General features: G+C 44.2%; 1 protein-coding gene across 2 annotated transcripts in view; it reads right to left on the bottom strand.

Moving 5' to 3' along the window:
• Positions 1 to 16,649, bottom strand: part of AGBL3 (AGBL carboxypeptidase 3) — a 480,467-nt gene that overhangs the window by 127,809 nt on the left and 336,009 nt on the right. For both annotated transcript variants that reach the window (XM_069227938.1, XM_069227936.1), the window contains exon 16: positions 2,203 to 2,253. In XM_069227938.1, coding sequence (XP_069084039.1) covers positions 2,203 to 2,253 — 51 coding nt within the window. The remainder of the gene's footprint in view (positions 1 to 2,202; positions 2,254 to 16,649) is intronic.

Here is a 16,649-nt window from a genome sequence, read left to right as displayed (position 1 = left end):
AGAAGAGTTCTAATGAGGTTTATTGCTATTGAGATTAACAGAGATGACATTAGACTGTAACCAATAGGGAAATAAATATCCTAACACTTAACTAAGTTGTTGTGGTTATTCGTGACTGAAAGGTCATGGTGTGTTCGACTTATTCATTCTTATTAAACGTTATTGATGAACTTGTTGATTCGTTACTGTGAATATTGATTGTGCTATTGGTCTATTGATTTGTAATGCAAAAAAGACATCTCGTACTGGGATGTCCCCGAACGTGGTCCAAAGGTTCGTCGACCTAGGCGTGTCTCCTTGTAAATTTACTTATCAAGGCTCTGACGCGCTATCACTACCTAATATAACTAACTTAGAACCCCTCCAGTCAGGCATTAATAAAACACCAGTTACATCTTGTGGACCTAGAATGTCAGCATCAGAGCTGATCTATCATACCAATGCATACCAATAAAAATTAAAAGGACATTCATTAGTAAATATGCTAGTAGTGAACACCCCAACCTAATTCCCCTAAACACGCCAGCAAGCTCAACAAACCGCCTGTCCCATAATACCCATGTTAGCATGGAGCTGTGGGGCACCCGGGGTCGGACAGACTCTATTACCCTTTACAACCCTATGTACTAAGTAAACTGTAAGACACGTGCCTCAGTAAACTGCATTCCACTGTGTGAAGTACAATAATATTTACACTTTTCAGGTATATTCTTCCTATATAGAAACATTAAGTGCCAATACTTATCCTAGCACCCCAGTGGTTTCAACAGTTCATGTTCACTGCAAACTGATAACCTTATCTTTGACCTGATTCAGCCACTGACTAACTGCTTGCAGCAAGACGTCTTCCAGGTTCACAGATACAGGGCCTCTCCCTAGGGTTACCAAGATCCTTCCTCTACTCCAAGGCTCACTACATCACTTTATGGAAATAAAATGTTACTGGCATTCCGTTTTATCAACGCATTTCTGATCTGAGGAGCACCGTAGCCTGGCGTGCTACTCCCACTATTTCACTGCCAAAATATATAGGTGAGTTTATGGTCTGGAGCCACCCTAGGTTCAGAAATTCCTTCTACTCTGCATAGGTCACTACACCTCTCTGTGCCAGTTATTGCCAGGACAATAAAGAGCGGACTCCAGCCTGCCAGGATTCAAACATATGATCTGCAAACCAAGCATAGATGTCACAGCTAACCTCCAGTAAGTGAGGTTAATATAGTTGCTAAAATTTACAATGGCTACACCTACCATATGAGAGCAATGCAGGTGAAAATAGGGCACATCTAAATTGCTACAACATACAGAGAAATGGGTAAACTAGATGGACCAGGAAGTACTCTTCTTGTGGAATAGTGCTTCTCAAACTGTCTAGAGCCACATCGCAATTTTTAGAACGACAAACTTAATCTAACCCACCTCCCTTTAATGGACGTGAGGTGGGCAGTTTTTTAATGAACTAAAGCATCACGTGTTAGAGCACTGTCATTTACAGACAGAACATATTCCACTGAAATGGCCACTACGTTTGCACAGACAGTTTTACTCTTGTAAACTATATTGCACATTAATGTTTGGAAATTGAGTTTTAGTGAATATTTATCATTTGTGCATCACTAAGTAAAGTGTCTTGATTTGTTCTGACCCAATTCTAATCTGTGTTTCCATCACACTTCAGAATTACAAAAAAATTGCTTCATGTTTGCCTTCATAATTGCTGAATGCCTACAATTCACTTATAAGTATTTCTTGTATGTTACAGAAAATCCTTTCACACTTTCTGTACCCCAGCAACACTGTCACATAATTGACTTTACTTTTCTTTCTTTGAATGCAACGTGAGTTTCTAAACACCAATGCCAATCTAAAAAAATAATCAGCAAATTATCAGAAGAAACAGCCTAACTTTTGATTTCTGTCTTTGAAGCGCTGCAAAAGATAAATATAGGATATAACTCCTTCTTCACTTACTGCTTGGACTTTTACGACACACTAAAAGTCAGTTTGTGACCCACCAGTGTGTTGCGACCCATAGTTTGGGAAACACTGTGGTAGTATGTTAATATGACAATTTCGTACATTTAAACATTAGCATCTGAAAAATGTAGACTGATGTCAAAAACCCTAAAAATCCCTAGACTGCTGGAAAAAGTGCAAGTCACTGGGCAAGACATCTGAAGCGTACATTCTCTATCCTCTTACCTTGGTGAGGACATCTCCGTGTGAGTCAAAAAAGAGGTAAACAACAGCAACCTTTTGAGAAAGAAAAGAAAAAAACACTATTATTGATTACTTAATTTTTAAGGTGTCACACCAAGGCACTGACCTATAAAACAGGACCCACAGATGGTTTGTGACATGTATTACTATAAATTTACATGCTGTGCATAATCCTGCCATCTAGTGTTGGGCCTGAATGCGAGCAAGTTGTTTTTCTTTGAATAAGTTTTTTCAAGTTGAGAGGTACTGTGACACCATGTATTGCTTGTACTGCGCATAGGCATCGGCTCCATTGTTGGACTGTTTTCTGCATGCAGGTTGAGGACATAGATGAAGCACAGAGATCCAAAAAGATGACCGTGTGCAGGAAAGATTACGGATAAACATTTGAGAGAAAACATCTGCAAAATTAAAAGACATCTGGATAGATGGGTGGATGCATGTGATTCTACAGCACTACGGGCCAGATGTAGGAAAATCCGGCATTGCGACTCTCAAATTGCGAGTCGCAATGCCGGATGCAGTATAGTGTCCCTGACACCATCTGCGAGTCGCAGGGGGGTCCCAAAGGCCCACCTCATTAATATTAATGAGGTGGGTCGCAATTTGCGACCCCCTTGTGAGTCGCAGCACTCACAGGGATGGTGGCCTGCTGAAGACAGCAGACCGCCACGTCTGTGACTGCTTTTAAATAAAGCAGTTTTTTTTTTGTAATGCAGCCCGTTTTCCTTAAAGGAAAACGAGATGCATTACAAACGAAAAAATGAAACGTGTCAGTTTCATTTTTTCAGAGAAGGCAGTGGTCCACAGGACCACTGCCTGCTCTGAAAAAATGTTTTCAAGGCCATTCACACAGGGGATTTGCGAATGGGTTGGCACCAGTGTGACACTGCTGGTAACTGCGATTGCTTTGCGACCGTGTTCGCGGTCACAAAGCAAACTTACATCGCACTGCGGCTCGCAAATAGGAAGGGGAACACCCCTTCCTATCTGCAACTCGCAGTCCCATTTTGCAAGTCGGTAAACCCTCAATACTACGATTTGAAAAATACTTTCATTAAAACATAAAAACCAATGAAAGTCCATGAGAAAAACCAAAGGTTAGAAATAGGTTATAGCTCGGAAAACTTTATTTATTCTTTCCCTATAAATTATACTTAAACTACATAAGCGTGAGAAATTCTAAAGGTATAGTTAACACTTAAATTTAGAATTTACACACCACTTTCTTTTTACTATAAGTCGCCCATCTATGTACACAGTGTTACCTATACTTAGAAGTTAACTTAACACACCACTTTCAAATTAAAAAGTCATGCACCTCCATATACAGTATTATCACCTAACTCACCATACTACATTAACTATAACTTGCTCCTTCTCAATCACTGGTTATGTCCTTGCATATGACATCACTTATACCATGCCAAATCATAGCTTTCACAACACTTGTGACATCTCAATTGAGATGATTTTTCACAACATAGTGCATGGTAGAGTTGCGAGTAGGCAGGTTGTTCATAGAACACTACCACAGTGTGGATTTCGAATTGGCAGAGGATGATTTTGGGCTGTAGTTGGAAGATGAACCCTTTTTTTCTAAGTGAAAGTAGGAAAGGTCTTTGCTTGTAAATGTACAAGGCTGCCATGAATCCTGGTAGGAGTTTCTGTCTGAAAGTAGCATGGCTCACAGGGCTGTTTGAGATGCGTATGCACACTTTAACAAACAAATAAACAAAGAAAACTGACCTTTATGATGTTGAAGAATGATGCACATTATGGGGTGCTGACAGGAAATCAACCAGATATTGCAAATTACCTTTCCCATCATCAAGAATGGATGAGGAAAAAGGACCTGTGACCGAATAAGTTCTTTTGGCAAATTTAGGAACCCAGGGATTACCTCTGCCACAAAACACTTTCTCCTATAACAAATAAAAGAGGTGGCAAAAAGGGACGCCTCAAGTCACACTTTCTCAGCAAATTCTAACCCATGTTCAGTTCCCACTATATAATACCCTTGCCTACAGACTTGGGTTATCTTGTGTGGACTGATGGGACAGCATGTATATAGGTCTCCACGAAAAGATGACACAACATCTCCCATTACTACAGAACCCTGCAGCAAGATTAGTCCTGTGCTGAGAGAGGATTGAGTAATAACATAAATGGCTAGTAACAGGACAAGACCTACATTCTCAAATCAAGATGAATTATCACTATTAAATAGCTCTGAACTGGAGATCAGACACGTTAACCCAAGGGAGTAGCTGGAAATACTAAAGTACACACCCACTGGCATTGAGTGAGCAAGCACAGTGAGCTCCACTTTCTTTGACAACCTGCAGCAATTGTTCCACTGAGGAAAGTTTAAAAAAAAACTAATGCAAAATGATATATTTTAGAGTAAGGCTTTAAGCAAATTAGCCCAAAAAGCTATGTTTAACACTCTATCCCTCTTTCTTTCATTCAATCTTGACTTTTTACCATTTTCTTTGTTTTTCTCGTTCATTCTTTTATTTTATTTCCTTCTCTCATTAATTCCTTCTTTCCTTTCTTCCCAAGTATATTATTGTTTCTTGCCATAATCTTATCATGCCTTCTTTCCAACTTCCTATCCTTCTCTCCATTCCTCTTTCATTCTATATCTCATTTTAACTTTACTATCTTCTGTCCTTCCTTCATCCTCCTTTCTTTTCTTACTTCTTTTTAATTTTATAGTCTGTGTCCTATTCATTCCTCCCTTTCACTGCTCTTTCTTCCAGCTCTCATTTCATCTTTCGGTATTACTTATTTATAAGTTCCTTCTTTAGTCATTTTCTTTCTGTTTTTTCTTTCCATCTTTCTTTCCTTCTTTTCATCCATCTTTTGTTCCTTGCTTTCCTCTTGCTTTCTTTTCTTACTTGCATTTTCCTTTCACCTTTCATCACTCCAATTGCCTCTCACTTCTTTTTTCTTTTTTCATCATTTCTCTTTCTATATGTCACATCTAAAGACCTTTAGATATTGAGAGGTCCCATAGCCCACACACCACAATTGCATTTTGAACTTTTAATTCTCTGTTAACTCTGCTAATGTAAAGTTTTACTTACTTTGTGCACAGGCACTTTTCTCCATTCTCGCCGAATGTGAATTGGCTTTTTGTGCTACTTGTGGGGGCTGCTTGGGGGCTGTTCATTTTTTTGAGGGCTTTAAAACCAGAGGGGTCCAGTTTTTGGCCTCGGACCCGGTCGGAAGTTTGGGCCTGTTAGAGCCAACTTCCGGTTTCCGGTACTTCACTTCCGGTTGGGGGCAGCGCTCTAGTTGTTGCTGGCTGAGGAGATTTAATGCCAGCTAGAACACGGCCGCGCAGCAGGCGCGCCGCTGACGCTCTGAAGGCGCGCCAAAGGCAAGCCCGTCTGCCCCCGTCCGTGCCAGTACGGGCCAGAGGGCCAGGAACCTTACATTTTTGATCAAAAAAGACCAGCTTACCCCATTTGACAGCGGTAGTGGGGCAGGTAGTCCCTGTCCTCATAAGTTTACCCCGGGGATTTCGACCCCCTGGAAATGCACATGTTGCAACTGGTCTGTGCCGAAATCCCTAACAGTGGAGGAGCATAGGGCTCTGAGGGAGGCCGGGAACAAGACCAATCAGACGAAGTACGGGAGTACTAGGGACGACAGGGCGAGGGGATCTTTTGCTCTTATTAATGCCAGATCCCTGCCCAAACATAAGTTGAAAATTAATGAACTTATTATTTCCACTGATATTGATTGCCTTTTTATTACGGAAACATGGGCTAGGCCTGACTCGGACCCTGACTTCATTGAGGCCTCCCCTGCGGACTACTCGTACCTCAGAGCTGATAGAACTACGGGCAGAGGGGGGGGGATTGGCCATCATTTGTAGGTTGGATCTCATCTGTATTTTGACTGGTGGGAGCACTTTCTCGGAGGTATGTGAAATGATGGCCTTTAAACTTTTTGATGGCTATTCTTTAGTCGCAGAAGGACTCTTAGTATATCGCCCTCCTGGCCCTCTCTCTAATTTCCTTGTCGAGTGCACAGACCTGCTGGAACCGCTGGTCATGGCACCAAAGGCAATTATATTGGGGGATTTTAACATTCATTTCGACGACAGTAGCAACCGGCTGGTTACGGAATTCCTCAATCTGATGGTTTCCTTAGATTGGATTCTAAAGGAAGGCTCGGCCACTCATGTAGCTGGCCACACCCTCAATGGTATTTTTACCTGCCCTGAGGTGGATATACAACTTACTACGACCCTGGTTGTGTGGACGGATCACTCTCTTTTGACTTTTCACTTCGCACATACACGTTTTTTTCCGACACGTACACCCTCGAATAAACTTATTAGACAATGGAAAAGTATTAAGGCAAAACCCCTGGAAACAGCACTAAACAACAGCTGGAACGATCCTAAGCTGTCCATATTACCGCCATTGGCCCATTTTAATCAGGGAATCTCGGCGGCGATTAACTCTTTAGCCCCTCAGAAGGTACATGCACCACGACTGGGGAAAAAACCTAGTCAACCTTGGTTTTCCCAGGATTTTAAAACACTTCAGAGGAAATACAGGCAACAGGAGCGGCGCTGGAAGCTTAAGCCGGACCCCAGCGAGAAATCTGATTTTAAAACGGCCTTAAATTGTTATAAGGAGGCTTGTCTTAAAGCTAAATCAGAATATTTTACGAGTAAAATTAGGAACGCAGCTAATTCCTCTAGAGAGTTGTTTAGAGTTATCAATGTCCTGACCACCCCGCCTTGTGCACCTAAGCTGGACAACTCACAAGAATTCTGCAACAAAGTTGCAGATTTTTTTGAAAGTAAAATTCTAAACATCCATTCTAGCTTTACCTTAGCTAAGACTCCTCTCCCCCCAACACCGCGGCCGGGGTCTCTCCTGGTCTATGCTCAGCCGCACTTAACAACCGGAGGTCCAAGTTCAACATGCCATCTCAAGATATGCTCGGTAAGCTGCTCCTCGAATGCAAATCGGGGTCGCCACTGGACCCATGCCCGCCGGCCATTTTGCATCTGGTCCCGGAACTGACAGTAACTGCCCTAATCTCCGTTTTCCAAGAAGTTCGTACTTCCTGCATTTATCCATCTGCATGGAAGGAAACTACTATTATTCCTTTAAAAAAGAAGGAAACGGGGAAACATGATGATCTTAACAATCTTCGTCCTATAGCTTTGCTTCCCTTGCTGGCTAAAATATTTGAGAAATTTATCAACAAAGAACTGGTCAATTTTCTGTCAGTTTCAGAGGGTTTTGATATGTCTCAACATGGATTTCGGAAATTCCATAGCACGAATCGGCCCTCATCTCCTCATCTGATAATATTCGGAGGTTGGTTGATGAGGGACAGGGTTTTGTGCTGGTTCTACTAGACCTTTCTGCAGCGTTTGACACCATTGCCCCCACATCCTGTTAGAACGCCTACATTATATGGGGATCAGGGACCAGGCTCTGAAGCTGCTCGAATCCTTCCTCACGGACAGGTGGTCTACCGTAAGTTGTGGAGACTTTAGGTCCCCGGCCTACCTTCTGCCCTGTGGGGTCCCTCAGGGATCCTCACTTAGCCCCACTTTGTTTAATGTTTATGTGGCCCCTCTGGCAGAACTTATACGTTCTTTTGGTTTCACCCCACCTTATATGCAGACGACACGCAGATTATTATTCCTATCAACAATGATGGGGAGATAGTCACGGCTCGGTTTAACACCTGTATGTCAGCGGTAAGCATTTGGATGAAGGCCAACTGGATGAAATTGAACTGTGAGAAGACAGAAGTTCTCTGTTTTGGGACAAGTAAGGCACTATGGTCCCCTAGTTGGTGGCCTAAAGAGTGCGGCACTCTGCCCCTACTGGGTTCCACATCCAGAAACCTAGGATTTCTTTTCGACGATCATTTGTCTTTCCAACCGCAAGTTAATCTGACTATAAAAACCTGCTTGTGGACGTTGAGGAAGCTGAAGAAAATTTTCCCTTTTCTAACTAAAGAATGGAGAGTGACGGCTACTTTGGCGTTGTTCGGATCCAGATTGGACTATGGTAATGCCCTTCTGCTTAACTTGGATAAAAAATCTCTTTTAAAAGACTGGAGCTGATACAGAACACAGCTGCTAGACTAATTCTGAATCTGCCACGATCTGCCTCTGCTAAGGAAAGCCTTAAAAATCTTCATTGGCTTCCAATAGCCCAACGGATATCCTTTAAGGCGCTCTGTATTTCCCATAAAGCCGTGCACGGGATTGGGCCCAAGTATCTTATTACTAAACTTCATTGGCACCGACCCACACGGTTGCTGCGGTCGGCCAATACCTTTCTCATCCAGGTGCCCCGCACTAAGAAGGTGAAGTGGGGGGATAAAGCCTTCACTATAGCGGCTGCGAGGACTTGGAATTCTCTTCCGCTGGAGCTGAGGAAAGAGCATAACTATCTGATCTTTAGGAAACGGGTCAAGACTTGGCTGTTTCCTCGATAATTGTCTGATTTCTTTCTCTGACATTGCCGCTCTCCCTTAGTCAGTGCTTTGATGCCCCCGGGCCGGAATGCGCTCTACAAATACCTCCATACATACATACATACATATTTATTAGCTTCTTTCTTGTGACCTGTGAATCACAGTTGATACGGTCCATAAAAAAACAATTTTAGCTGACCCAGTGAAATTGAAGCTAATGTAGCTGGTGCATTTACCCAACATCCTTCAACCGTAACATGTCATGGGACTTACCCATGCAAAGGATGAATCCATCCATCCACCCAGCACTGGCAGGTCGGTACTGACAAAGCTGGTGCCACTTGTACCCCAGACGATGCAACATCATGTAAAGTCTTCAGCATATGAGTAAAACCACAGCCCGGTGCCACAGGATGGAAACGACAACACTGCGCCATAGGATGGAAACCACGTCCAGAGCAAGAAGATGGAAAGACAGACTCCGAGCAGCGTCTGCTGGCATTTGAGATGGACCCGCTACTAGAGGTGTGACTGACCGCCTCAGAAGATCATTCTGGCCTGAATGCACACCATTGAGAACTAGAGTTAAGCAGGAAATCTAGAGCATCAACTCCTACCACCTACAATCTGTTGCAGATTCGATGATCACCTGGGCAACTCAGGGGTGTGTTGCATCAGTTCCAAAGATGAAGACGAAAATGGGTTCTAAAAATGCCAACTACGTGATCTGCGCAGAGTGGGAACACCTGGACTTTAAAGATCTGCATCTTTTTTTTGTGGCTTCAGCTGCCCTTTGATTTCAAGATACCTGTCAACTTGGGTGACCTAGAATAGGATCTGTTAAACTGGGCTTCTTGCTCACTCGACCTCTTGGGTCAGCATGGTGCTCCTGCGCTGCTGCTGCAATAGCTCACATATATTGGTGACTCTGCCTTAATCCCCTAATCACCATATCGGATTTGCTGTTCTGTGCACTGCATTATCTGGCTTTGCTGCTTTTTAATTTTTATTGATAATCTGTAGCTTCATACTATTTTCAACTGCACTGTGTTTTTGGGTCCTCTGTATTACTAGGCTGATCTCTGTTATTTTTGCCATCCCACTAATGCTGTTTTTACCGCTCCCTGCCCTTCGGCTTCCCACCTCCCTGCCAGCTCCACCCACCCCTCCAAGACTATTTATGGAGGTTGCAGCACAGATGTGCAGCGGGCACATACGTCTGCGTCTGGACAATGCCCAGCGCCAGGAACCCTGGTCATTCCACCCTGCACAGCTACACCGCCGATGAACTCCTAGTTCTTGATCCTTGGTGCATAAGAACAACCACTGATGCCACACATCTCCATGCACCACCAGAGGTTTGTTCTCCTGCCGGCACTGCCAATTCACCTGCAGCCCAAATCATCCAACTATATCAGAGACACCGCATCCACCATGCCAACCGAGACCATCACAATTTCAGTGCATTCTACTCAATGCACGATCTGTCAGGAAACACACCACAGAGTTCTGGGACATGACCTCATCCCTCACCCCTGACGTCATCTTCCCCACAGAAACCTAGCTGAACCCCACCTCCTCGCCATCCATCACCATCGCCACTCTCGAAGGCTACAACATTACACTACGGGTCCAAAGAAACAAACACAGAGGTGGAATGGCCATCATCTACAAGGACACCATGCGCTGCACAACCTCCCCAGAGGAACAGACCCAGATAATGGAGCACCCTAATTTCCAACTCCGTACAGCTGGAAAAAACGCCATCAGAGCTCCCTCACTTATAGAAAACCACAGCCAAGTCCCACCTTCTTAAACGGAGACCTCAGACTAGACCTCATCGCCCTATCACCATTGACTCTGAGCACAACATCCTCCAAGGATATTTCAACTTCCACCTCGACAACCCCAGCGACACTAACGCAAGGAACCTCCTAGAATGCATGAACAACACCAGCCTCAAGACACTGGTCACCGACCCTACCAGCATTGCAGGACAGACGCTCAACCCCATTTCACATTCAGTGACAGAGTCAAGAAAGACCATGTCACACAGCTTACCTGGACCGACGACTACAGCGTCCACTTCACCATCTCGGGACCCACCAACACTGGCCCCATGCCCCCAGCTCCACACACAGAAACTGGACAAAGGTCTCAGAAGATCACTGGAACAACGTTCCCACCTCCCACCTCCCAAACATTACATCCAACCTAGATCAGACTGCAAAGAATGTCTCCCAGCGTATCTCAGAATGTGCCGACACAATGGCCCCAACCACGCCAGCCAGGTCCAAAGGATCTATCAGAAGGGCCAGCTGGTTCACCACGGAACTGAAGTCCACCAAATGCAAATGCCAGCAACTTAAAAGGAAATGGCACACCAGCAAAGAAACAGGAGACTTCATCACCTTCAAGACAGCACTCAACCGGTACTAACATCTACGGAAAGAAACAAAGAAAAACGCATTCTCAGACCGCATAGAAGCCAGCACAAACTGCAACATGTAGCTCTTCACCATCGTGAAGCAGTTACCCACCCCTCAGCAGCTGAGAACAACATCACCCCCTCCCAAGAACTGCGTGACACTCTGGTGGACTTCTTCCATGATAAGATCTCAGTCATCTACGAAAACTTCGAACACCAACCCCCCATCGTTGACACAGTCAGGGTGGTGATCTCTGTTCCCCTGAATTGTGACGGACAATGTGTCAGATGTGTCCTGCAATAATAGGGCTATCTACAATTCCAGCACCTTAGCTTCAGACGGGAGCTTTGAGATGGGCCAGTAGTTTGATCAATCATGAACAAGGAGACTACCTATTTATACCTATTTATTTGAGTATGGGGGCATTACGGTATTTTTTAGAAAGAAAAAAAATGTTGTGGCGTCTTGAATTGATTTCTAATAACACAACAGCTAAGGAGTTTAAAGAACACTTTACTGTAATTATCATTCAGGTTGTTGATTCAATTGTACTGTGTCTAAAAGTTTGTCTCTGATATGATAATATGTTTCGGAATCTACAGTTATCAAATTAGGGGAGCGGGTCAATATTTTAAGGTTCAAGTCAGGGAGTGGGGCTGGAGGTGCCACTTAAAGCTCTGTGTGGCCTGTGCACATGAATGCTGTGTATCAGGCCCGCTCTGGCTAGATATCTTGCAGTCAAGGGAGGGTTTTCGCAGAGTGGTAGACTGAAGCGGTGTGTGCATGAAGAATGCACGTGTTCCAGCAGCCATCTTGCATTATTATGTATAAATTTCCTCGCAGATCATAGCATCCTTGTTAGGCAATCTTACTACAATGGTGCTGCAGTCAGGACCTCGCTACTTTGATACCAGATTCCCTTGCAAAGACCATTGTCTTTTGTGGATTGTTTATAAGGACACAGATAAGTATCCTGGTGTGGGGTTATTAATGAAAACAAATGTAGAACTTGAACTTCATCTACTAAAGATTAACATCAAATGTTCTAAAGTCCAGTTGGTGGTTGAACTATTCTTAAGGACGTTATCTGCCCTGCCTAACCTGGGGTTACAGGTACCAGGGGAATTAACATGGATTATGCTTTAGTGGACCATTGTACTCAGGTTGAGATTATAATCAATTGCCAACACACTGTGTAGCGACAACACTTGAGTTTGTTTTAACAAGTATAGGGAGTCCTAATAAATAAAAATGTTATTCTTGAGATATTTATTGTTTGTGGGTTTACGTTTTTGGAATTACTAGCTACATATTTAAACACTCCAAATGGTCGTTTCTGAGTGCAATAGTTTACTTGATAGACTTGATATAGGCTATCTTTATAAAATAACCAGACATGTACACACATAACATGCACTGAGGTGTAAACTAAATGAAATTTGTCACATAAGTGTTCATTAAGTCAGCATGCATGCAAGGAGTGACAAAAGTAGAGTGCTCTTGAGTAAGCTCAGTAGTGACTAACAGATCGGCATGCATGTAGATGAAGAAGGTACTGCATAATAGCCAGAGATCTATAAACTAAGGCATTTTCTTTGTAAGCGTCTATGGCCAGATGACTAAACACTGTGCTGAACTTCAGTCAGAAAAGCCTTGGCAATTTTGTGCTCAATATCAATTTACCAAGACAATGAAAAATGCTGACGGTATCCAGACGTTTGAAACATCACAAAATAAAATGATGGACGGAGTGTTAAAACTTTTCAAACACTCACCCCCAGTCACAGATCTTGATTTAATCCATCATTATTTTGCCTGCCACGTCACCCCAGTTCAGACCCAGCCATATGCAAATCAGTCTTGACCCTGCTCCCTATGGGAGCAGTCCAGCCTGAGCTGCCAAGCCAGGCCCTCCCTGGACAGGAAGGATTCAAGCATCCTGGGATCGGTTTCAGGGTATCACCCTTTATCAGCAAGGCTAGCTTGAATCCAGTGGCGCAGCAAGCAAGGGACCCACGTCTGGGCATACCCTAGCCACTTAGGGCTCACAAGACAACATTACAAAATAAAATGATGGACAGAGTGTTGAAACTTTTCAAACACTCACCCCCAGTCACAGATCTGGGTTTAATCCATCACTATTTTGCTTGCCACGTCACCCTACTTCGGAACCCAGCCACAAGCAAATCAGTCTTGACCCTGCTCCCTATGGGAGCAGTCCTGCCTGAACTGCCAAGCCAGGTCCTCCCTGGACAGGATTCAAGCATCCTGGGACGGGTATACAGACGTTTATCATCAGTGATGGTTAACAGTCTTAGCTGCTTTTTGTTTGCCTCATGTAAATCTAGGACATTCATATGTAAAACTAAGGAAAAGGGTCAGGGCTTAGGTGAAACAAATTTCAGGTACAACTAAGTATCATCAAAATACAGATGAAATCAGATGTTACAGGCTAAAGAGGGAGCTGAGTTGTTCCATAAACAGGCTGATGGGTGTTGGAGAGAATATCGACCTATGTCGAGTCCTTGGAGGAAGGAAGGCTTGAGAAGAAGTTAGCCACTTATATTAGTTTGGAGCAATTGGTAAAATAGGATTCCATCCCGCATGACTGAGCTTCTTATTACCACTTTAAAAGTGAGGCATGTTTGACATTGCCAAGTGCTGCTGACTGGTCAAGAAAAATGAATGCGCATGACTAGCCTTTATCAAGGATGCACAGCATGTCATCCATTATTTGGAACATAGCTGTCTTTGTGCTGCGGCTGGGTCTGAAACCCAACTGGATTGTCATATTTCCACCAGAGGTGCAATCAAAGGTCATCGACATGCCTTTCAATTTTCAACATTTATTTGTATTGCATATAGACAAATAAAAACTTCAATGGACACAGCCAAAACACTGGGAAGTTTACCAAAAAGGCAACCATATTTCTATTACAAAAGACATCAATATGGACAGAGGTTGTTTCAGCAGCGGTTTTCAACTGCTTTCCATCTCTATGGGCAGAGATATTATAACCGGAACCTAAACACATGATGTGGAAGAAGACAAATGGGGAGCAAACAGCAAAGGAAGAATAGAGGCCTGTTAAATAACAAGGACCATAACAGAGGGCTAAGGCCCATATTTATACTTTTTAGCACTGCATTTGCGTAATGTTTTGACGCAAAAGTGGTGCAAACTTACAAAATACAATTACAAACCACTCTTTCATCTAACCACAGATGCATTGATAAACGGCTGGCGTGCGTACATGATCGATAACACAGTAAGAGGTATATGCAGTGCTTAATTTGTGCTTGTTGCTTCCGGTGCTGAGCACCAGCACTTATTTTTAAGGGCCGGCAATTATTCTTTTGCCTCAAGCATTTGCTGCGAGTAAAAGGCACATATGGGTAAGACGGAGGAAGGAAAAAACAAAAAAGCGTCACAAAGGGAGACAGTAGACAGCTGCTAGAGTGACCTGAAGGGTCAGGGAGGGGCTTTAAATGACGAGGCCCAAGATGGCTTCAGGATTACGCCGCCTCAGTATTCCGTGTTCCCACATTTAATTGCAGCAGCCGCGTGTTTAAGAGGAGGGCTTTGGGCACGGCACGTTTTTATTTACCAATTAAGCACTGGGTATATGGTCATAACAAGACCAAAATCTACATATAAACCTTCTGGAATTGAAGGCAGTATGACTGCACCATTTTGTCTGATAAGACAAAATGATACGGCCACCTGACGTCGCCTTGGCAACACCAGGCAGCTACAAGATAGCACAGCAGGACCGCACCAACAAACACGGACGTGAAATCACCATCATCCACAAAGAAACCATACACTGCTCCACCGCCGCAGATGACACCACCTGCATCTTGGAAAACCTCAACTTCCAACTCCAAATCAATGGCAAAATTACTTTAAGAGGCCCCCTCGCCTACAGACTCCCAGGACCCTGCCCCAACTTATGCGACGCCATTCCAGACTCCAACCAATCATCTTCTTAGGAGACCTCAACTTTCACCTCAATGACTTCAACAACACCAATACCACCATTCTTCTTGAAAGCATGAACATCAGCCTCACTCAACTAGTCACCTACCCCACACATTATGCAGAACACACACTCGACCCCATCTTCACGGCCAGTGACAGAGTCAAATACAGCCATGTCAGTAAACTCACCTGGACAGACTATGCCATAGTTCAGTTCACCATTGAGGGATCCCCTGGCACCGCCTTCAAGCAACCCAGCACCGTACACCGTAGCTGGAACAGACAGCCAGTGGACCGAAGCCCTCAACACCTCCTGACCTGACACCACAACCAACCTAGAACTGGCTGTCAAGAATGTCTCCACCTAGATCACTGAGTTCGCCGACAGAGTCGCCCCCGTCAAACCCTCCAGACCTGCCAAACAAGCCAGCTAGTACACCTTGTAACTAAGAACTGCCAAACGCACTTGCAAGAGGCTCAAAAGGAAATGGCGAACCAGCAAGAAGCCTTCAGAGAGTGCCACGTTCAAGTCATCCCTCAAACCAATACTACCACCTACTGAATGAAACAAAAAGGAACGCCCTAACAAATTGTAGCAAAACCAGTACCAACCACAGCGTAGTACTCTTCAACATAGTCAGCAAGTTCTCCAACCCCTCAGCCATCGAAAGCATCATCACCCCTTCTGAAGAACTCTGAAACTCCCTGGTGGACTTCTTTCATGACAAGATCTCCACCATCTACAAAAACTTCGAACCCCAACCCACCACCGACACCCTTGGACTCCTCACCCCTACGAAGGCTGATTCAGACGTGTCATCTGACCACCTACTCACTGCCTGTGACTAGCTTACCACATAGAACACCACAGCTATCATGAACACAGTCCACTCAGGAGCTCCTACTGACCCCACCACATTTTTCACCTCAGGAGCAATATAATCAGCTCGCCGCCATCTTCAACTCATCTATTACTACTGCCTCCTTCCCTGAAGATTGGAAACATGGCAAAGTCAAACCCTTGTAAAAAAAAATCCACCAAACCCAGTGAATTCAAGAACTACCGTCCCACCTTGCTGCTCCGCTTTCCCGCCAAAGTCCTTGAAAAGGCCATCAATCGCCAACTCACGGAGCACCTCGGGATCAATGATCTTCTGGACCCCTCCCAATTCAGGTTCCTCACCAACCACAGCAACAAAACTGACCTGATTGCTGCCACAGACGACATAAGAACCCTCCTCGGCCGAAGAGAAAAGGTGGCCCTGATCCTCCTTTACCTCTCAGAAGCATGCAATACTGTATTCTATCACACGCTTATTAAGAGGCTTCATCACATCGGAATCCAGGGAAACACCCTCAAATTGATCGCCTCCTTCCTCACTGGAAGAACCCAGAGAATCCGCCTACCACCTTTCACCTCAGAACTCAAGGACATCATCTGCGGGATCCCTAAATGCTCATCCTTTAGCCACACACTGTTCAACATCTCCATGACACTCTTGGCCAGCATCATCAAGTCCCACAGAATGAACATCATAACCTATGCA

The sequence above is a fragment of the Pleurodeles waltl genome, chromosome 4_1 (assembly GCF_031143425.1).
Source record: "Pleurodeles waltl isolate 20211129_DDA chromosome 4_1, aPleWal1.hap1.20221129, whole genome shotgun sequence".
Lineage (NCBI taxonomy): Eukaryota > Metazoa > Chordata > Amphibia > Caudata > Salamandridae > Pleurodeles > Pleurodeles waltl.
Note: the sequence above shows the minus strand (reverse complement) of the source record. Positions and strands in the feature narration are given on the sequence as shown.